The 22461-nt window shown below is 39.4% G+C and overlaps 1 protein-coding gene across 17 annotated transcripts in view; it reads right to left on the minus strand.

Annotated features, from left to right (window-relative positions):
• The window catches only part of RALGAPA1 (Ral GTPase activating protein catalytic subunit alpha 1), a 125674-nt gene extending 108419 nt beyond the window's left edge, over positions 1 to 17255 (minus strand). For all 17 annotated transcript variants that reach the window (XM_032188282.1, XM_032188280.1, XM_032188284.1 and 14 more), the window contains exons 1-7: positions 17009 to 17255; positions 6041 to 6151; positions 5511 to 5560; positions 3954 to 4011; positions 3368 to 3411; positions 2262 to 2439; positions 558 to 673 (exon numbers count right to left, since the gene is read on the minus strand). In XM_032188282.1, coding sequence (XP_032044173.1) covers positions 558 to 673; positions 2262 to 2439; positions 3368 to 3411; positions 3954 to 4011; positions 5511 to 5560; positions 6041 to 6151; positions 17009 to 17114 — 663 coding nt within the window. In that variant the 5' untranslated portion in view covers positions 17115 to 17255. The remainder of the gene's footprint in view (positions 1 to 557; positions 674 to 2261; positions 2440 to 3367; positions 3412 to 3953; positions 4012 to 5510; positions 5561 to 6040; positions 6152 to 17008) is intronic.
• Between the last annotated feature and the right edge of the window lie 5206 nt (positions 17256 to 22461).

Here is a 22461-nt window from a genome sequence, read left to right on the forward strand (position 1 = left end):
ACAGATCACTGTGTCTGACAACCTATTTCCATTTGGTTTTGCCAGCTAGCCTGAGTATAAGCCTAGGAAAGAGGCCAGCAAAAGTTTGCTCGGACTTGTTAAAACACCCTTATCACACAAATCCAGTACTTTCAGTTAGAAGTTTCCCCTTTTTTTTCTCCAATTTGAAAAGCAAAATCCCTGACCATCAAGAAGCCTACGCAATAAGGAAGGGCCTAGTTGATCCTTTCACTGCTTGAAGACAACATGGTGAGAAGACAGAAATGCAAAGAGCTGGAATCTGCATTTCTTGCAATGACTGACAAGCATGTTCTTTTTCCATCCCTGCGGCAATCTGATGCAGGACCCTGTGGTGAAAGGCCAGTTCACAAGCCAACTAAGGATTTTCTAAGAGACTTGGATTTTTTATGAAGGACTTGGTCCTGTGGGGTGGGATGTTTAAACCGTTTTTATATATACTTGCCGTATATGGAGTGCTAGCAGCAAATTTTTGCCTTGTAATGAACAAACAGATATTAGTTATTTCATATTTATTTGTTTGAAAACATAGAACATACCTGAATTACAATGTATTTCAAAAGCGCTTCTAAGAAATAGCTTGTTAAATCTTCTTGTCCTTTATCGCCTGATTGTGGAGGAACAAGTGGAGTGATCTCCTCTATAGTCACTTGAGCTATTAAAAAAAAAGATCAGGTCTACATTTATGCCGTTTCTTTCCATACATAAATATCTACCAAGTAACCAAAGTACAAATGTACAGACACACCTACAGGCAAAACAAACCACTCACACATTAATGAAATTTAATAAGTTTGAGCTAAAGTAAGAAACTAGTTCTGTACTGGTTTATATCTAAAAATACAGAAGATAAATTCTCCCTATGCAGGAATCTACCTGCTAAAACCAAATTTTTCCAAAAGGCGTTATCAATTTATTATTTGCATAAATGCCAGAAGAGAGAGTAATGTTTGTATTTTACAAAAGCTAAACCTTTTTATCTTTCATTATTTTCTTTATTCAGCAATTCATCAGTTAATTTGCATAAAGTTTTAGCTTTATACTTCCTTTGTGTCTGAAGTGAAGCTAGATAAGTATTTCACTCTTGATCCTGCAGTTCCATATTTGCATTACACCCTTTGTACTCTGCAATTCTATGCTGCCTACATCCTGTTTAAATTTGTTCCTCCTTTCCCACTGTGGAGACATACACATGATAACTCCAAAACAGGGCTTAATCCAGCAAATTTTTACAAAAATCTGTAGAGCTGGAATTCAGCAGCTAGCATCAGCTTTCTTTCAATAAACTTAATTAGCAATGAAGGAGACACTGTTTGCTTCTATAAGCAAAGCTTGCATCAGCTCTAATGCACTGGGTGGAACCAATGGAAAAATGCAACAGCGTCTTCTACTCAGAAGAAAGAGTTGTTAGCTTCTTATTTGCATTTGTGTGAATGCACAGTTTGCACTTGATAACCGAATTCCAATTCATCAATAAGCCTGAAATCCTAATAACAGGTACATGTATCGAGTTCAGAAGCAAGGTTCCCCAAAGCTACAAGTGTCTGACACTGCTAGAGTGAACAAAGGAAAAATTGTCATAAAAAAAAAAAAAAAAAAGAAAAATACTCTGCTTACTCAATATTGATCACTCAATTATATTGGCATTAAAAAAAGTGTAACAAGCTTATCTCAGAATGCTGACACCTTTCCAATGATGTAGGCCTTTCTGACCTCATGTTTTGCAATTTAAAAAGGTGACATTTTGGGGGAAAACTCCTTCAGAGCCATAAGAATATTGCAGATTTAATTGCCTGGTCATACACAGACACAGTGGGAAGATCAACTGTTTGGTTTCACACGTTGCCCTAACAACTGCTTATTGTCTTGAAAGCCATAGCAGAAACTGTTTTTTTCTAACCCCGTAGAATAAAGCCAAAGCAAGTGTAACGGTTCAGCATAAGCAGAACATGCCTATGAAAGTTTTCAGTAGATGCAACATCTGCTTGTAATTCTTAAAAAATAAATGAAATCGGTCAATTTATTTTCACCCACCATGTGCTGAGCTACCATTGCCACATGTTTAAAGAAAAGCCAGCAACAACAAAAAAGGACAGTGTTAATATTCAGTAAGACCTCAAACTATCAAGAAACAGATTAATAGATCCATAATCTTCCTGGCTACAAACACTGCTTCAACTTTCCTGCTCTGTGCTGAGAATTCAATTATATGAAGAACTGAGTAATGTTATCAAATTACTTACTTTCTTGAACATTAAGAGGAGGGTTAATAAGATTATCTAGTGTTCGGGGACCATATTCAGATTGTGGTGATGAAAATCCAGGAATTAAGCAAGAAAACATCCATAATTGTTCTCTACTACAGTTATTTTGAAGTGCTTGCAGCCACAGTAGAAAGAGACGTACGCCCTCTCGACGTATCTTAAAAAAGAAAATGGAACAAGTTAGCTTGGCCCAAAACATTTTGACATGTCCTGGAAGCAGAAGAAGAAAGGGAAGGGTAGAAAATTTGAGCATAGACAGACAGTATGGCCACCAGCAGAGTCAAGCTAGCACATTTGCAAGTCCTTGATAAAAATGCAAGGACAACCCTGGCATCTTGGCACTGCTGTTTGTCCCACAGAATCTTTCATAGGGCTTTCCCTGAAAGAAGAGGAAGAAAACCAACATGCATCTAGACATTTGTTCGAATACAGTAGTGTGAGACGCCATCTGAATTTTTCAGAAAATCCAAATCCCTCATAAGATTTTTAAATATGTTTGTGAATTAAAACAGCAAAATGAGCTTTTTTTTTTTCCCCCCAGCAGGACTCCTTCTACCCTTTTTCATTCCTTCTTCAAGGAAGGTGATGGAGTCCTGGAGCAGTCTACTCCTGATTCTCACACTGGAAAATTTCAGCACCAACCAAGCCTGCAGATGGTTTACAGAGAAGTGGCACAGTCGTTTGTTGCTATACCAAAACTACATGGGCAACTTTTGTCTCATGGTCAACTGTTGTTACACTACCCATTAGTCTCTTTCACCTAGATAATCTTCCACTTTTAAGACAATCTCAGCTCCAAAAACCAGTTTCTTTGCCCCAACAACGAATGATAAAGGCTTACTTCTGCTGTAGTACAAAATCTTTCAACCACTTGCACAAATTCTTAAATTGGCTACTCTATACAAGCACATTACTACTGTGAGTAGTTCTACTGAAGTAAGTATAATGATTAAAAGTCATTACTTCATGACACACAAGTCATGACCTCACTCCTATGATTTTACCATAAAATTCACCCTTATATTCTTACTTGTATTTTTAAACATTTTAGACAAAATTAATCAGTATATAACTTTTTCAAATACCTTTAATGAATTTCCAGTATGAAGAAGCTTCTTTAAAATCAATCCTGAAAAAAAAAAAACAACAAAATTTTGTTGTTGTTCTTTGTCAAGCAACATGTCAGAGTTCTCGGTCAGACTTGATAGTATCTTTTAAACAAGTCCTTGGCAATCTCCAGTTTAATCTTGGTGAACTTTTTATCTTCAGGCAATTCTCTCAATGCCAGAAGAAAAAAAAAAAGATCACCTTTCATACTTTCCTTATAACCCATAACATCTTTCCCAAAAGATTTTTTGGGAGGTACACATTAAACATGAATGGGTAACTAATATTATACTCATCAATGTTCTTTCTCAACAGCCCAACTTTCTTTGTACCTAGAAGAGCATCTTACTACACTGTTGATTTTTGTTGTTGTTTCATTCCACACATACACACCCTGCCTCTTTTTTTCCTCCCCCCTTATCTTGCTACTCTTTCAAGACTTAAATCCTTGTTAGGGCACTTAAAGGTTTATTAGAAAAGTAGTGCAAACTAAGAAAAGAGTAGTGTGAAACAGCTACTAATAAAAAACAAAATTAAAAAAAGGAAAAAAGAAAATTAACTTACCAATACTGTGAAATTGCCATCTCTGATGAATCCTTTCTGGAAGGAGTTGCAAAATTTTCTACAAAAAAAAAAAAAAACACAACACAACAAAATGGAACCTGCAGACCTACGTTACAGATATCATAGGCCAAGAAGCACTCTTACAAAGGCCACAGATCAGAAGCTGAAGGGTTATTTTAGAAAGTTTCCGCACTGCTGTCTTTAGAAGCATTACTGTCCTTTCAAGATAATTCCCTTCCTAAAGTTAAGAAGCCCAAAGGCTCTGATAGACTATTCAGCAAGTCCTGTAGACTTCAGATGTTACTGCAGTTTATCTGGCTTCACTGCCTCTGCTGGATATTACTTCTTGCAGCATAGGGAGCAGAAATTCCCCATTCACAACAGGCTCTATTAGGCTAATATCACCTTCACAGTGGCTTAAGCAAGGATGTTCAGCTGCGAACTTGTCTCTGTGGCACTGGCAAACAGTTGCTTCACTCTTGTCAACAGCAAGGTAAAGAGCTTCAGCAAAATAACGATGGACAGAGGTGGGGCAATAATAATCTTAACACCTCTGCAGCCAGATTAGTGGAATACCATCTTTCAAATAGTAAGAAATAGAACAGAGACAAAGGCAGTTCAAAAATCTATTACACAGCACTTAAATATTTACGTCCGAAGCATGAACAGTTTGTAAACAAACTGATTTCCCAAAGGGATTAGTAGCCCTGTCCCTCTAAAGCCTGTGCAATTGCTCCCAAAGCACAGGTCACCTAATACGCTTTTATGCAGGATCCAGGGAACAAATAAACTAGCTCTCTTCAGGTTCGCTCTCCTTTTAACAGCTAACCCCACAGTTTTAAGCACCAACGTACATTACTCAAAAAAAAAAAAAAAAAAAAAAAAAAAAAAAAAAAAAAAAAAGCCTCTTGAATCTGTGTTCAACACTGCAATGAGCATTCAGCAGCTTTCAATGATCATAATCAAATTCATGATCAGAAACCTCAATCAAAAAATGACATTAAGTTATTTCTAAATTATGATCTCTGATCTGAAATGGTCTGATTTTATTGAGTTAGAATCTAAACCATCTTAATTAAGTCAGGCTATGCTTTTGGTAAGGATATTGTGAAGTGTTATTTTCAAATCATAAAACATTCCAAGAATAAAAGGAACCTATAAAAACTTCCTCTGCAACAGCGATCTAATTATGAGAACAAGCTCAGGGACAACAAGCAATCAAAAAACAAAGATCAAGAGTAATTAGAGATCACTTTTATAAGAATTTCGAAGTGTACGATATATGGAGAGTGGGAGAGGAACACCACCACAAAAACAAACTTGGGAACTATCCACAAATGTAGAAAACATGTTTCTTCCTTTAAGACACCTTCCTGAAACAGCGCAAGTCAAATTCTTTTTCTTTTTACATTAACCACATAGATTCAACACTAAGCAAAAGGGAATGCAGTTAAGCATAAAGCATATTTCTATGTGACTGCAGTATAGCTATACTGTTACATTCAACAGGACTAAATTCTAAGTCAAAAAAAGTCAGGAATATTCAAATTATCTTACCTCAAAAATAAAAAGAATAGAATCTAATTCTTCTCTCTGAGACTTGTGACCTAGATGCAATTAAAAATAAATAGAAGATACCAAAACAAGATTTAAGGAACACTGAAAGAGATCGTTAAATATATAAAACAAAGACATTCATTTCTACAATGTAAGAATTACTTTGTATTCATTCTGCAAATACAAAGCATAAGTATATTTTGATTTGTTATGATTTAAAACATGTACAGTTTATATAACTTTTTATTATAGCATCAGCAGCTAGCAGAGATTAAGTTAGCTTTGCTTTGCAAGATAGCGTGTTTCTGTAATTCTGCAGACCACCAGAAGCCTAATATCTTAATAATCTTCCTTTTGCAAAACTGAAAACAGCGAGAGAATGAACTCTCCTTCCTCAATCCAGTGTGCATCTTTAGTTGCTCTGCCTTTATTTGCCATGTTAGTGTTTAAACATATTTCTGCATACCTAATGCAATTTGTGATCACAGAAGTGCAAAGACATAAAAAAGCGTTCTAGTTGAAATACCCACCTTTTTGTTTAAGACCTACTTCAATAGTCACAAAGTTTTCAAAGAACACATAATATATATGTGAGAAATGTACGTCGAAAAACTGTTTGAGATCAATTGATTCCGCATTGTCTGAAAAATAGAACAGAAGATCATTTTCATTCTTCTTCAGTCACCCACAATATACTTTTATCCAATAGTAATAATAGGAGATATTTAAAACAAAAAGTAATTAATATTGCTAAAGAAGTCCTTGAAGTTTTCATTCTTTTAAACAGAAGCCAAATGAAATGAAAAATATGGCATGCCATAAGTGCCTTGCAAACTTCAAAACGGGGAACAGCATCTTGCATGACTGTAACACCTGCAAACCCCTGTGATGAACCAGAATTCCATCAAGACTAGCACTGTACTTATGAACACTCATGTGGAAATCCTCAAAGAAATACAGTCATTTATCTAGATTAATTTAAAACCCACATTCCAACTAATTCTTTCATACCAATACACTCACTGAACCACACTCCCTGCTCTGATATTTAACTGTGAAAAACTAGAAAAACTAGGTGGTAGAAGAACTGCAGGGAAACACATGGGAACAGGGAGGCAGTTTAAATATTTTAAACAGTATTTACAGTGCTGCCAATTCAATTCTATCACAAATCTTGCCACAACATTTTCTAATACACATTCAATTTCTGCAGTATCCCGGCATTCTTGCACTGTCTTTCACAGTCAGCGTGGTGGACCCGGCGTGCTCTTGGAGAAGATAGTGCTATATTAAAAACTAAGATCAACTCTTCAAGCAAGGTGTCTTAGCTAGCACTAAACTGCAGTCAAGGTAGGTAAGCGTGTTCCCAACCATCTACAGGATTACCAGACCTCCAGTGTTGCAGATCTCTTGCAGACCGTTCACAGATCAGCAGCTGAACCGCTAATAGTTTAGAGTCTGCAGTACTACAGGACAACAAAAAACATTCCCTCTTTAAACAAAACGGCCCATGATTTGCAGGAGGTCAGGGCAAGGAACTTTTAATCACAACAGTTCTTAATTTCTGGAGATTCCTAAACTCTTTAGGAAACAAACTAAAGGCTTGCCTAGATAACCAGCTCAACAGTGAATCTTCATTATCTGTATCACCATCACTGCAGTGACACTTTCACATGTATAACTGGTGCTATGAAAAAGCCCCATGTCTTTACAGAGCTCTGCTCTACAGGAATTTCAGAGGACACTCCATTTTAGTTTGTAATTATCTATTTAATACCACGTGGTGTCAGTTACCTCAAAAAAGAGATAAAGAAGCACTGCTAGACCTAGACCTACAGTATTACCACCAACAGCTGATTAGCACTGAAAGCACACCTCCAGAACAGCCACAGCTCAGAAGAGTAGGGTGCAAGTCAAAAGGTCCTTAACTTTGCAGCTTTTCTAGCAAATGAAATTCACTCTTTTCTTCCTAAAATCCCAAACAATAATATAAACAAAAGGAAGTTTTTGGAATTCAGTTAACCATGGAGTGTTTGCAATAAGTTCTATTGCTTCAGAATGCAAGGAAATAAAAATAGAGCATTTTGAATGGGAATTTTCTCCTGTCATTACCTGAAAATAACACACTTTCTGTTAATGCAGAAAATTGGCTTTCCTTTTAAAGAAGGGAAAACACGCTTCTTGGTCTGAAAGGGCACTGTTTGCCACCTAACGTAAAGGACAGCTTCTGCTTACCATCAAACAACACACTTAAAGAACTACTAAGTTACTGATCCAGAAACTTGGGACTGAAACACAGCTGGACTGAGAACCTCTGCAAGAAGGAGGAGTAGGAAGAAAAAAAAAAAAAACAAAACAAAAAAAAAACAAGCAGATACAGCACAGAAATAGTGACACAGATCCTGGAAGATTTTGGTCTGGAAGTCACCTAGCATGGCCACCTGAGCAGATGGTTCCATTTCACTGCTGCCCCTGTGCTCAGCACAACCCACAGCTGCAACAGGCACAACGAGATTACAGCTCTCCTTGATGACTTTACCAAAAACGCATCCCTTGCTCACCATTTGGATTTACCTGACTTCCAGCTATACACTGTTGTGCTTTTTTCCATTAAGAATCTGATCATTTTTGCCAATGAAAGTATTTCAAAAACTTTCAGTTCACCTTTATCCTTGTGATCAACCAAAAGATACAGCTTTTCAATCCCCTCACCTTAAACCATTTTCTTCAACCCAAAGCCATTTATTTGTCTCTTCTCTATGCTCCCCTGAAGTATCATGAATCCTATGCAAAGAGGTAAAAAACATTTCCTCTACAAGAAGCACGTGCATGCCCCTTTCACACAGCCCTGAACTGGGAATTTGCAGGAAGTTGCTTGTCTGCTTTGGCTCCTTTAATTTTCCTGCCTTCCTAGGAGAGACGTAGCCTTTTTGCATGAAGTACGATTACACAGAAACAGACTTGCCTCCTTAGCTTACAATTTATTTATTTTTAAACAAAAGAACTTTGTATCCTCTTACCACAGCTTCATGCAACTGACACAAACTAATGTGTTCCTTGTGTTCTTGGTACTCCTGCCCAGATGGAAAAGAAAAAGGACTCAAAAATAGATCTGGCACCACTTAGAATAGTTTAAAAAGTTTCCCAGAACAGAAGAGGGAAAAATGGGGCAATATATTTTACTGTACTCCAAGAACATAAAAAACAAACATTGAACTGTACAAAAATAGTTCCAATACACTAAAATCCAAATTTCCAGCATTATTTACAGAAGTTTTGCCAAGAAAACGTACTTTTCTTCACGTTTCCCAATAGCAATAAGCATGGAGTTTTGATTTGTGAATCTTCCTTACTACTTCTCTGTGACCTAAAAATTGGTACAAATTTGATCTCTACATTAACTATGTATTCTTTTTCTTTATTTTTTTTAATAAAGGGAGAAAGTTATGTTTAAGCACAAAGGGACACCATAAAACTTCTCTGTCCTTCCCTCCTCCCCCAAAGCTTTTATGAAAGCAGCATTTGCTTTTTCTAGGTCCAGCATAAAGCAAGTAAATTAGCATTTGCTATGGAAGCTGTAGAAACTATTCTGTTTACAAATTCAGTTCTATTTTGTTGCATGATACAGAGAAACAAACTAAAAATGGAAGACAACCTCTAAGTTAGCTGTACAAACCTCACCACAAGAGCAACCAAGTACCAGATCAACCAGAATTCGGGTTTCCAGTAAATCCATAGAATCTTGGAAGTTGTACTATTTCCCATCTTATAGACAAGAGCTGTAGCACCGGACTAAATGAAAACAAAATTTCAGAACCAAATAACAAAAAAACTCCACCTCTATCAACTTCTGTGCTTATATGCGACTATACTTTCAGGAATTTACTTTCATTTATTTTCAAGTGGCCAACTGCTCTTTCAGGAACTTGGTTTTAGGTATTTTCAAATGGCCAACTGTTTTGAAGGTTAATCGTTCAAGCTTTCCAAAAGGTTACATTCTTTTCAAGTACCTCAGTAAACTATGCAGATCTCTGTGCCTGGAGAGGCTGACCATTTTAGGAAGAGCAGTTCTAGGCTTAATTCTGCTGCACAACTCTGCTGAGGAGTAAATGTGTTTTTGCTCAAAGGTTTTAATTATGGTTCAATTATCAGTATCTCCCTTTTTAAGAAGGAATAATTTTTATCCATGAAAGTAATTCAGGATTTTAATAAAAAATCCTTTACATCAAACATTTGAATAAGGATATGATCTGGATGGTATATGTAGAATTCAATACTTCAGCATTCTAAGTCCAAGTACCATCTCAGAGAGCTTAAGTAAAAAAAAAAAAAAAAAAAAACCAACAAACACAAACCACCATTTTGTCAGATGTAAAACACAAAAAGCAGAGATTTTTATTGTATATTTAAACTTGTACAGGCTCACCTGAGCAAGATTCTGGAAAACTGTTTACATGTGTAACACCCCAATCCTCTGCAGGAGGACAACCTCAGTGAGCTTTAATACAACTCTCCTTCCCTATTTTGTTTCCTACATATTATATTATAGATGATTATAAACTAATCTGCAATATCTGTTGCATATTTATGAATGAGTTAAGTAAGCAAAGGAATACTATGTAGATAATTGCACCTCTGTATGAAATTAAAATCTTACAAAGATAAAGCAGGTAAACCTGATTTTTTTGCACAGGACAGAACTTCAGTGGTAAACAATCAACCTACTGACCTTATAACAACCACAACAAAAAACCATGCACAGATCTTAGAAATGCCTTAACTTTTCCAAAAGAAAACATTAACATTCACCAGCTTACACAAAGCATCACAGAAATTTACTGTAGCAGCTAACAGAACAGTCTACCAGTATTCCAAATTGTGGTTCATTTTGCATTTGATTTTTAAGTGTTAGGGAATTTAATAGTGTGTTTATATTACATGCTGCCGTAGTTTGATAGATAACAGAAGTATTATCTTGTCTCATTCAGAGACTTGGTGGCTTTTAAGTCACTTTCCCTCATCCTCAGCCAAAAACACAATACCAGTGACAACTGCAACAAACAATGACCTGGAAGATGGCCAGATCTCTAATTCTATTTCTGTAAAGCAGAGACCTGCTACAGCCTGAAGTTTTCAGTATCAATTTCCATAATAAATTGTTGGCTTTAGTAAGCAAGAAGTTTCTAAGTGTCCTAAATTTCAGTTAATATACAAGCAAAATATCCAGTAGAACTTATTCCTAACTCCCCATGGTGCAAAATTTAACTGCTGTTCATAGCAAAGCAGTGCAGAGATTCAGTTATATACAAGCAGTCTCTGGAATACCAAAACATGTCATTTTAAAAGGTTAAGTAGAAAACATCTGGTACTAACTGATGGCTCTGACATAGTTAACAGACTGTGAAAAAGCGAAGAAGAGCTGATGGAAACAACATGGTTTGCTCTAACAGTGCGCTACAAATGCACTTCTATTAAAAAAGGGCTGCACCTTAGCGTTATTGTAACAATAACAACTACTTGGCCAGACAATTCCATTTTTTTTTTGGAAGTAATTTTGTCAAAGAAAATATTCTTGAGGGTTTTGGTACTGAAAAAAGAACCTACTAGAAGAAATCTTTTAATGGGCTTCAGTTTTGCATTGGACAAGTCTGAACTCCAGATCACAAGCATCTTTTAGAGACAAACGTACAAGGCAAAACCCATGAATGAATAAGCACATTAACAGCACTAATGAACAAGCTCTACATACAGAGCATTGTCAAATTTCAACACCAGTGCTCTATAGGAATGAGCAGCATGGCTGACAGCTCTCCAACCTAATTGTTTCAGGTTGCCTGCGGACTCCAGAGGAGTTTCAACACCGGTGAGCTTTACAAAAATACTTCCATGACAACTCAGGTGTGTTCCAGAAGGTAGGTTTTGCGTGAGCAACTTCAAACACTTCCACAGCAGTGTAGTCATTTCCATTGTGAACTGCCACAAGCTGAACCCACGCAGACCTTTCCCTCGCATCCAAGCGGTCAGAGCCGTCCCTTTGTCTGCTCTGGGACTTTGATCCAATTCCAGCCCTTGTCCTTGCAAGCCAGCAGCACTGGCCAGTGCTGCTGCCTGCAAGTCAAGCGGAACATTAGCCAAAATCCTAAAGCAAAACACTTCTTCCTCCTGGCAAAAACAGATCAGAAAGGGTTCAGGCTGAACACTGACAGAACACCAACTCTGATGTCTTAAACTGTACTTAGCCTGCAGCTAAACCCATGAATACCGCCGGTGACATGTCCTCCGCAGTTCAAATTACCAGGAGAGGGAAATAAAAAAATACACACAACTCATGCCAAAAATAATACAGCACTGCATATCCACAGAAACTTCTGGAACAGTTATCTCCAGAGGAAATTCCAGGCAGCCAGTTTGCTGCAGCTCCCCACCCGCCTTTCAGCTGAACAGCCGTAAAACATTTTTTGTTTCTTACAGTACATCAGCGATACTCTAATGAACGATGTTGACCATGTGCAACACCAATGAATGTCATCCAGCTGAAGCATTAGGGCTGGCTGCCAGCGAGATACATTTCTTAAATTAAAATCCCTTTAGACAAATGCAATCTTTGTCTAAGTATACTGTTTAATATTGAGAAATATATCAATGTCCAATATAGACTGTCTCATTCTGTCCTACACAGCTTGAGACTTCTCCCTTTCGGAGATCACTCACAGGAGATGTTGAGCACTAACCAACCACCGGGAACACCCAAACAAAATAATAAGATCCACACTTCAAGCACCCTGTTCTCTTTGCATTAAATGTTAACAAGTATGCTCTCCAGGGCTCCAGAGATACAGTGTATTTTAAAGGTATCAGATGCAAATAAAATTATTTAAGAAACAAAATACTCCTTTTTTGCTTTACCCTGGATTGACAGATTACAGGCCTGTAACTCCTCCCCTAACAAAAAGCAGAAAAACAAAGGATTTCCCTTAAGAATTCAGATGTAAAAGTAAATTCTAAACTGAGTACATTCATTTGTCTTGCTTTCACATAGTAAGACTATGCAGAAATCATTAAAGATATCGGGGTTTTAGCTTTCTTTATATACATGTATTTAAAATTCTGACTGAAACCACATATTCAGCCATAGCAGCAACATGTTTCGTACCAAAGCCAGAGAAAAAACAAGAAGTCAATATTATCAAGGTATGACGTTATGCCTTAATTATTTACGGAGTTCCCAAAGCACAGCCTTAACAACACGACAAATCAAGCATGATTTGCTGCTTGAAGGATTACTAGAATGAACTTCTAAGAGCTATCACTTTAAAACCAGAGAATCTTAATTACGTTGTTACTACTGTTTATGTGCATATGCACAGCAAAAGGACCTCTTTGATGCTGAGGTCCAATTAAGCAGTGCAACACTGATGATAAGAAAAAGGCAGTATTATTTCCATGCTATTTCCTCTTAACAATCCCCCAAATGGCCATTAGCTGACAAGGCACTTCCATGCTGTTGGCAGCAGAATCCCACGCCACGCTCCTTCTCGGGTTCCCGTGCTCTTACCACCAAAGCAGCTCTGGGTAAGCACAACTGCCACAGCCTTCCCGGTGTACATGAACCGGAGAGAAGAGTTTGATTAAAAAAAAAGTCACATGCTGACAGAGATAGTGCTAGCAGCCCGTATGCTTCAAAGGCACATCCCAGAACTAATTAAAGAGGATGATCAGTTCTCTACAGGAAGAAACTAACCCAACTTAAAAGCATCAGGTCTCTCAAAAGATAGTTCCAGCTGTTTCAAGAAAGATACTGCAGCGGCAACACACAAAGGCAGATTACTTTTGCTCACAGACTGATAAGTCCCAGGATGACTTCAATCTCTTTCCAATTTTTCATGGCAGTTCTTAGCATTAACAGCATTTACTACTACTTTGAGGTTTCCTCCAGGCTTTGACCTCTATAAGGAAACCTAATGTCTGTGACATGCGTAAATTGGTCATTTAACATATTTACTTTAACAACTAATCAATTATGAATTGGTCGCCTAAATTTCTGAATTTTCTTTGGATACTTAATTACAAAACAGAGTGAATAGATATCCCATGAAAAAAAACATACTGAGCTAGAGCAGAAAACCAGGATACTGGTCTGAAGTGGCAAAGAGCAGATCCTAGATAAGAGTTGAGGGGGGAACAAATACATTTACCCCCACTTTACCCGTACGTGGTAGACACGCTGGTAGTGCTCAGGAGCTTCCTCAAGCCAAAAATCTTCTACTGTAACTTCAAATTTGGTAGCTCTTAACAGGTTTTATTTCCTTGTCTTTTTCATGTATGTTTCCACATTTTTCACTCTCTGCCCCTCCAAAAAGGGATTCCAAAGATTTCTTTTTACATTAAACTTTTATTCTTATATGGGTCATTCCCATCTCTAAATCCTCTCTATACTGGCTACAGCAACAAGACTAGTAATGCTGCAGTGATATTTTCAGATAACGGTACACTACTGTTTTATGAAGACAAAGTTTTCTGTATACTTCAGGCAGACTAATTTGCACTTAGCTGTCAACAACAGGATTTTTTTCTCAAAATGATACAATTCATGGGATTCTAAGTTGTCTTGTAAAAGGCATTTATGTAATTCCATCTAGTGTGCACTATTTTTAATTTGTTAAAAATAAACATTGCCTGCCTTTGTGCTATCCGGTCACTTTACTTCATATTATGTTCTCTGAAACTGTTCATTCTCTTCTGGTCTTGCCTAACAACCATATGATCCTAGCTTAAATATTTTTAGATGATGTCTGACTTGTACCACTGCTTTGTGGGATTCAACTGTTCATCTTTCACCTTAACAAAATGGTTTGTATGTATCTTCTTTGGCTAACAGATAACAATCAGTCTAGAATTACTGACCACTCTGCCTCTTTTCATAACTATTTCATTATCTTAGTAATGTCTTAATGGAAAATGAGTGCTTTTGATGCCTTGCTAAAATACAAGGAAGATGAAGTAGCACTCCTTTCTTCCTTGCAAGTCTTCTCCATGAATTTAAGGCCATGTTTCAGTTTATTGCCGCTGAACCAAATGCTAAAACACATGGCAAAAAAATAATTCTGGTCCAATGCACTTTGCCATTTATGAACAAGAAACACTTCTCCCCATTCTCTGCATGAGAAACGTCAGATAATTCTCTTCTTGATGGTCTTTTAGTCTCCAATACACAGAGGCTAAGAGCAATGAACAAGACAAACCATTTTTCATTAATGAATATACTGAACAGAGATTCCACGAGTGCCTCTCCCCCAGACAGCCTGCTGGCACTAGCTCCTTGGCTCCCCTGAAGCACATGGAAGCATGCTGATTATTATGCTGGGGTGTGTGCGTGGCGGGGGGGAAGTTGTCACTGAAGAAAAATGATAAACAGGAAAATGCAGCACTACACTGTTCAAGCTACAGGCTGGTGTCTGAATCCAAAGCCATCTTGGGCAGCAGTCTGTCCCATGTGGGCACATTTCTCTTCTTTAATCTGGTCCTGCTGACTAGTCAAAGAAACAAATGGGGAAGAAAGGGCATAGAGTTTATGCTTTGAAGGCCTGTTTAGGGAGGAGAGAATTTTCAGGAATAAAGCAAAGATGTGATCACAGAAGAAAATGGATTTCAAATAATCTGTACTGTACTTCTCTTGCACTCATGTATGAATAAGAGAAGTATCCCTCTGCCCCCCCATAAAAAAACTTGGTTTTGTACCTCCTGGATCTAGGATACACCTGAATAACAATAAAAGTTTGTAGATGGATACAAGACAGACAAACTGAAGAGCAGTGTCACACCTTTCCCTACATACAGTCATACACTGAACTGTATTCTCCAAAACTTGGACAAAGCATGTGGGAACTGTGCTTCAACAGCCAAGAAATACGCATTTGGGGTGGAGAAAGGGGAATGACCATCACACGAAAACATGTCCCAGCAGATTTATTCTGTCCTAAAGCCAGTAAGCAGAAACCCTAGATTAGATAAGAATGTTTGCTTGACACAGAGCTCGCAGCTTGCATCTTACTAAATGCACCTGACTGCTGACTGTTAACAAACTTGAAGGAAAAAATCTTGTAAATAAAAGACAAGTTACAGAAATGCCAAATCCAAAATAGAACAGATCAGAATTGGACAAATACGATGTTTTGAAGACTACAGCAAACTGGAAATGCTCAGCATACTTTACCCAGTGTACTGCCTACTGGGGTTAACCCACAACAGCCAGGAAAACTAAATTCAGAGCTGTATTTAGTTTCTTTATAATGATCTTTCCTCTTAAATTTCTTCAACTGATTAAGGAGCTAAAAATAAACATAAATCAACATAAAACAAGCCACAACTGGCTCGGTGCAGCTAGCTAGGACGAGTTCTAAGATTCTGAGTGAGGCAAGAGGCTATATCTGACTACTGAAGTGTCTGGGATAGCTCACTACAAAACTGTTCTCCATTTCAAAAGACATAATTACATTGCAGAAATAAGTCATGCAGCAGCAGTTGCTGCCATGTGGGAACAGCTGTTCCTTCAAACACTAATACAAAAGAAAAAAGGGAGCAAGAACCGTTTTCCTTTGAAAGGAAAGAATTCAGCTTTGCGGGCTGAGGACAATGTACTTAAATACCCCCAGACTGTGGGCAGAAACCAAAATAATCCATTCAACACTCTGTTCTAAATACAGAACGCAGTTGCCCTTGACCCCGCTCCGCTCACACGTTAATGAACTGTCAGAAACAACCCATACAGTTACTGAACTCCAGGACCCAAAACATGCTCGAGAGGAAGCTGCATTTTCCAAGGACAGCTTGATGACAAGGACCTAGATCTCTACAAACACCTCCAGCTAGCAGATATTTTGAAATGGTTAACTCTGCCTTTTCCATTAGGCATGTTACTGCATATAATCACACATTATAATTTGCTGGTCAGGTTAAACAGCTGTCCGCACTGCACTACGGTGCCATTTAAGTGCTTATGCTCCCTCCTAACCAATTTGCAAGGCAGAGGTGTCTTTAGGATAGCCGTATGGATGCTCACCTACTGGGGTCCCGGTGAGCACTCACCCTGGCAGCTCCAACTCGAGAGCACACAGTTGTTACTTTAGGAAAATGGATTAGGGAGCCAGGGGCACCACTACTGCTTGCTCACCACTTCTATTCAAACTAACTGACTTCACAACAGCGTTTCGGTGGGGAAATCCATCGGTTTTTCGCTTCTGTCCCCCGCTGCCCGATGAATTCCTCCCCCAGACAAGGTGGGGTTGCTGCTGCCTGGGCACAGCAGCGGGGAGCTGAGCTCCTGGGGCTCCCCGGCCCGGCCCCGAGGCTTAGGGTCGGGGTGTCCCAGCGGGCCCCCCGCCCCCCTGCCGCCGGTGCCCCCGGCCTCCGGCTCCCTCCTGCACCGGGGCCGGGGGGCGGCGGCCGCACAGCGCCGAGGGCCGGACCCCGCTCGCCACCTCCCCCCCCGCCTCACCCACCGATGAGGACGCGCAGGTGCTTGAGGCGGGTGAGCGGGTCCTTGCGGGTGTCCAGCACCTTCTGCGTGGATTTCCGCACGTCCCCGTGCGGCTTCTTGGAGAACATCCCGCCGGGCCCGGCCCCGGCGCCGCGCTCCAGAGGCGGGCAGCGGCCTCCGGATCCGCCCGCACCGGGGCCCCTACATAGCCGCCGGCAGCGACAGCAGCAGCAGCAGCGCCGCCTCCTCTTCCTTCGGCCGCCTCCTCCTCCTCCTCCTCCGGAGCGGCGGGGCTGGAGGGGCCCGGCGGGGGCCGGGCCGGGCCTGGGCTCCCCCTTCCTTCCTCCTTCCCTCGCTCTCCTCCCGCTGCTTCACGACAGCCGTCAGGTGCGACCCCGGCCGTCCCTATGGCAACCGCGCCGTGACGTCACCGTCCCGGAGGCGCGGCGGGCGGAGGCCGGTGGCTGGGCGGGGAGGGGTGTGTGGGGGGGGAGCTGCGCCCCGCCGGGTCTCGTCGTGTCTCTGTCCCTTCCGACTACAGTTCTGTGTGGTTCTGTGAAATCTCGTAGGGAACATGGACAGAAAATGCAGGCCAAGAATGCAGTTGCCAAGGCAGTGGCTCCAAGCCTGCTTTCAGTCAAGCCCCAGCTGAGCAGTAGCAGGATCTGCCTCACAGCCCCTCTTGCCATGCCAGCCCTCGAGTTGCTGCAGCTCCTCACGGCAGCTCCTGCCCGCCGTCACCTCGCCTCTGGTGACATCGAGAGTGAAGTGGCACGGGTGGTCGAAGCAGCATGACACTCTGCGGTGCTGGCCTTGCCTCTGTGCTGCGCTACTTAGGCCACTCACGCCCTTGCCGGTCCTCAATAAACGGCGAAATGGCTCCTCAAGAGTGGGAGAAACGCAAGGAACAGGCTCAAGAAGCCAAATTTGTCCAAGTCACCAGTGAGGTCTGTGGCAGCAGTCAAAAACACGTGCTGTCTGCTACAGGAACTTTGCTGCTGAGGCCTCTGTTAGTACTGCCAAAAAACCCCCGAGTTTCTCCTAAAATCCTGATGGTATTTTACAATCATGAAATGTATTGAGAATTCTTGGACTTTTTGATAAAATTCTGCTAATGATTAAGACTTGCGATTTCTAGTGGCTCTGCTTGAATTATTATTAATTTTAATAGTCCTTGGTACCTGGATTTCTATCAAGGAAATCCAGTTCCCTCAGCCGTAAGTGATTACAACAGCCAGCGTTTTTACTATAGGGAATACCTCACTATTTCAGACGTTATAAAATCATAGGAGTTGCAAAGAGTTTGAACAATATCCATGATAAATAAATAACATAACCCAAATCTTTAAATGCATGGCCAATCGTAGTTAATATTACGAGCAGTGGGGCAGTGGGTTTAGTCAGCTTTAGGGAGTCGGTGTCATCTGCCCATGTGGTCTGCCACAAATCATTTCACGGTTCTATCACTTTTCTAAATAAGATCTGAGGGTCAGTAATGTTATGTAGTAACTATTATTACAACTATTTATTTTTCCATAACAGTACATTTTACCTCTGTAAGATTTGACCGCTATAAAGTGCTTTGTTTTCTAAATCTTACAAATTCTAAGCATATTTTTGTATTTTGACAACCTTTAAAAAACACTTTGAAAAACTTACTTGCTTTTCTGATTATTTTTGGGACTTCAACTCAAGACAGAGGTTAAAAAATAATAAACGAACAGAGTAAGACATCAACAAAATAGTAAATGAAAGGAGGGAGGGAGTGGTGTTAACCAAGTTAATGATGGCTTCTGTAGAGGACGTCCTCATTGAAAGCACACCAGGCAGGAAGGGCATGTTCTACAGAAGGCCATGGTCTTGCAAAAGCCTGACTTTGAAGCGTGTGACTTCAATGACTTTGATAATGCATAGAGGACAAAGTTAGAAAAGACCAGGATTATTTAGGGAGGGGTTAGGTTGTACTACATTCTAGGTCGTTAGTACTGTACCCAATCCTTTGCATTTCTACTCTAAAGAAAGAACTTTTCAAATATTTTCATCCAGCCATGAGGGCGCCTCCACGATTAAGTTTAACTGAAGTTGCACACTGTGCTTTAGGGTGGTGTGTTGTAATCCTCAGAGTATATGGCTTTTGCCTGTGTGAACCATCCTGCATAACCATCCTGCGTAACAAATTTTTAGTTAACTTGACTGGCAACTTTAATTTGAGAAAAAGACCCCCAAATCTAAATAACACAGGTTTGACTAGTCAAAACCAGGCCTCTGTACAATTCTTTACTCTAGTGTAACATACTGATACTGGAGGTGTTGGCCACTTTGACTGAGGCAGTCAAATATCAAGATCCTGTAAGATATTTCTAGCATGAGAATAATGGTACAGCTAGCTATGCCAACAACAAAATCCTGTCCGTCTGCAAAAAAAAAAGCACAGCTTCCCATTCACACAACCCCTTATCTCACAGATAAAAATCTGGAAGCTATATTCTTCTGTAATTGAGTAAAAGAGCTCTTTGTGAGCATATGTTCTGAGCAACCAATTATTGCTTTATTACTTTACTTGCTAAGTACTATATCAGCATTAACACTTTTGTGTGGGCATCTGGTACGAAGTCTGTACACTGTAGTCTTTTCATCCACTAAAAAGCCCAAGCTTGAATGTTTTTTCCATGAGCTACAGGATTAATGAAGCCAGATTTCATCTGAATTTCTACCCTAGCCACTGAATGCCATGAGTCACCTCCATCTACAGCCATAAATGTTCCTTTGCTTAGTCCTTCCCCACCTATTTGAGACAGGCAAGAGGCCCAACTGCAGGTAAGACTTAACTACGTGTATACAGGTTGGTGAGCTCACTGCTGACTCTTGGAAAGGTAAAAATGAAATCTCACAGTGTCCTCTGTGAGACATTAATGGGGGCTTTTTGTTTCAGATACGGTTTTGCAAAACACTCAGAAACTGTGTTTTCAATGCTTCTGCTTTCATGTAAAATTCAATCTAAATTAGACAACACTTTAAAGAGTAGCAAAGATTATGTCCAACTGAGGAAAAAAAATAAAGTCCTAACAAATTACAAAAACAAAGCTTAAATAAAGACATCAGCCATGCTTAAAGAACAGAAAGGATACATGGCCTGTCATGACCAGAAACTCATACACATGAAAGTTATTTTTAACAAGTGTAACCATTACTAATTCCCCTCCAATGGTTCCAGAGAGTTTAGATTTTGCTGCAGTAAGTCACCTCCAGCTTACAGTGTTTGAGTTCTTATGTAAGCACAGGCACCCATATCTGATATGACAGAGGTTTTGAAATATGAATATACTGATAGCAACAGTTACGAAACCTTTTTTAAACTGAAAAAGCTCAAACTCTCCCTCTCAACAACTAAGATGTTCTCTTTTCCTTTCCCAACTTATGAAATAGTATTGCAATACTGACAAACCCACAGAAAGTACTTCTAGAAGAGAAAAGCCCTGCAGAAGCTCTGCATGTCTTCCAGCCTCTAGGGGAGAGCCAGTTTTGCACCGATTGTTCCCTTTTTATCAAATAAAATATTTTGTCCCTAATCTCTCCTCATATCTCACCTGTAGGAGTAAGCAAGGTCTTTTAGAAATAAATCTTATCTCCTTGGGTTTATTTTCATTAGTAGTTTCAAGTTTACTTTAGACCATTCGCAGCATATACCAGAATATCTTGCCTAGATAACACATGAGCTGAGGGAGGAACATGCTCCAATAGCTTTCCAATGCAGATAGTAGCACTGTGAAGACTGCTACTTTACCTTGCTGCTGACCTTGTCGTGCATGGAAAATAGTTTTTTTCTGTGTTCTTGTGCCCCCCAATCTATCTTATGGTCAGTACAAGACAAATTACATCTCTGAACTGGGTGAACAACTCCTACCAAGGTATTTCAAACTCATTTAGATGTGATGTATTGGATCGCACACAAAAGAACTTTTCTGTCCCTGCTTCTCCTTGAGTATTTCATCTATACTTGCATCACTACTAACTGTACATCTTTGGCTTCTCTGTTTACAATCTTCTTGTCAGAAACGTTCAGTGAACTAACTGGGATTTTTACCAGTTTCAGATGCAAAAAATACTTGAAAAGCTAGTCTCAAGCAGGTTTCAAACACTCTGGCCTTTCTTCTGAGGTATAGCTATTGTGGTTACAGTCTCTAGGGGGCAGAGAGAAGGCAAAACTGACACATACAACCGTTTTTCTTTTTGCATTCACCAAGCCACTTCTCTAAAGAGGATTTGTAATGCATGTAGAAATGTGTAGGATTATAATCCATTTACTTTACAATGAAATTTGGCAATCAGTTTGACGATCAGAAAGCTATGATCAGTAACTGCTATCAGATTCTAAAGTGACACACATTTCCAGTCACTGTCTCCACTCAACAAATGAGGTGCAAAATTACAGCTCAGCTTCCCAGCCTTTTTCTGAAAATACCAGGTCTAACAGCCACCATGTCTGTGTGAGATTCCACTTTTCTGCGTGTTTCAGAGGTTATTCAATAGCCAGTTCCTATCAATGGTTTAAAATTGGCGCAGATTAAGTCCTATGAAGCTGATGCCTGCATTTTCAAGCTTTTTGTGTGTGTGCATGTGTGTGTGTGAGAGAGGGAGAGAGAGACAGACAGAGAGCACATTCCTGATCCTCCCCCTATTTCTGATCATCCCCCTATGATGATGATTCCTGATCATCTATGATCATCCTGATCATCTATGATGATTCCTGATCATCCCCCTATTTCCCATACTGGGAAGAAATTTCACCATCTGTCAAGGGCTGTGCAGGCCAATGTTTCATTTACAACTATTCTTGTGTCCAAATTTTTTCACTAACAGCTTTTAACAGAATTGCCAGTTTTGAAACTTATGTTATTGCCAACTATGCCTGCTAATGGACCATTTTTCTAGTTGTTCAAAAATACCCCATACCAGATGTTAAATGCCACTTCCCCATTAAATGCAGAGCTGTGCTATTGAAGATGATGAGGATCATTTTCTTCTTAATGGCTGTTTTTATTTTATTTTATTTTATTTTATTTTATTTTATTTTATTTTATTTTATTTTATTTTATTTTATTTTATTTTATTTTATTTTATTTTATTTTATTTTATTTTATTTTTCTACTGGTTGTAGGTATAACTGAATCCAGAAACATAGCTTTGCAGACATCTAATGCTTCCCTTCATTTACCTTGATAAGATGGCCAATCTATAGACTGGTCTTCTGGTAGCTGAATGTGGATTCCTAGATGGTATCTTCACATGGCAAGAATACAAATCTTTGAATGTCCTCTATTAAGCCAGCCAGAATTGCATCATTCCTCGTCCACCTAGCACAAATCTGGGCCTTAGATAGCTGATTCGGACAGGTGTTGCCATTTTATATGTTATGGGCTTATAAAGTTCATTATCCAGATAAACCTATATTTCTGGAAACAAGTTATAATGTGC

Source organism: Aythya fuligula, chromosome 5 (assembly GCF_009819795.1).
Source record: "Aythya fuligula isolate bAytFul2 chromosome 5, bAytFul2.pri, whole genome shotgun sequence".
NCBI lineage: Eukaryota > Metazoa > Chordata > Aves > Anseriformes > Anatidae > Aythya > Aythya fuligula.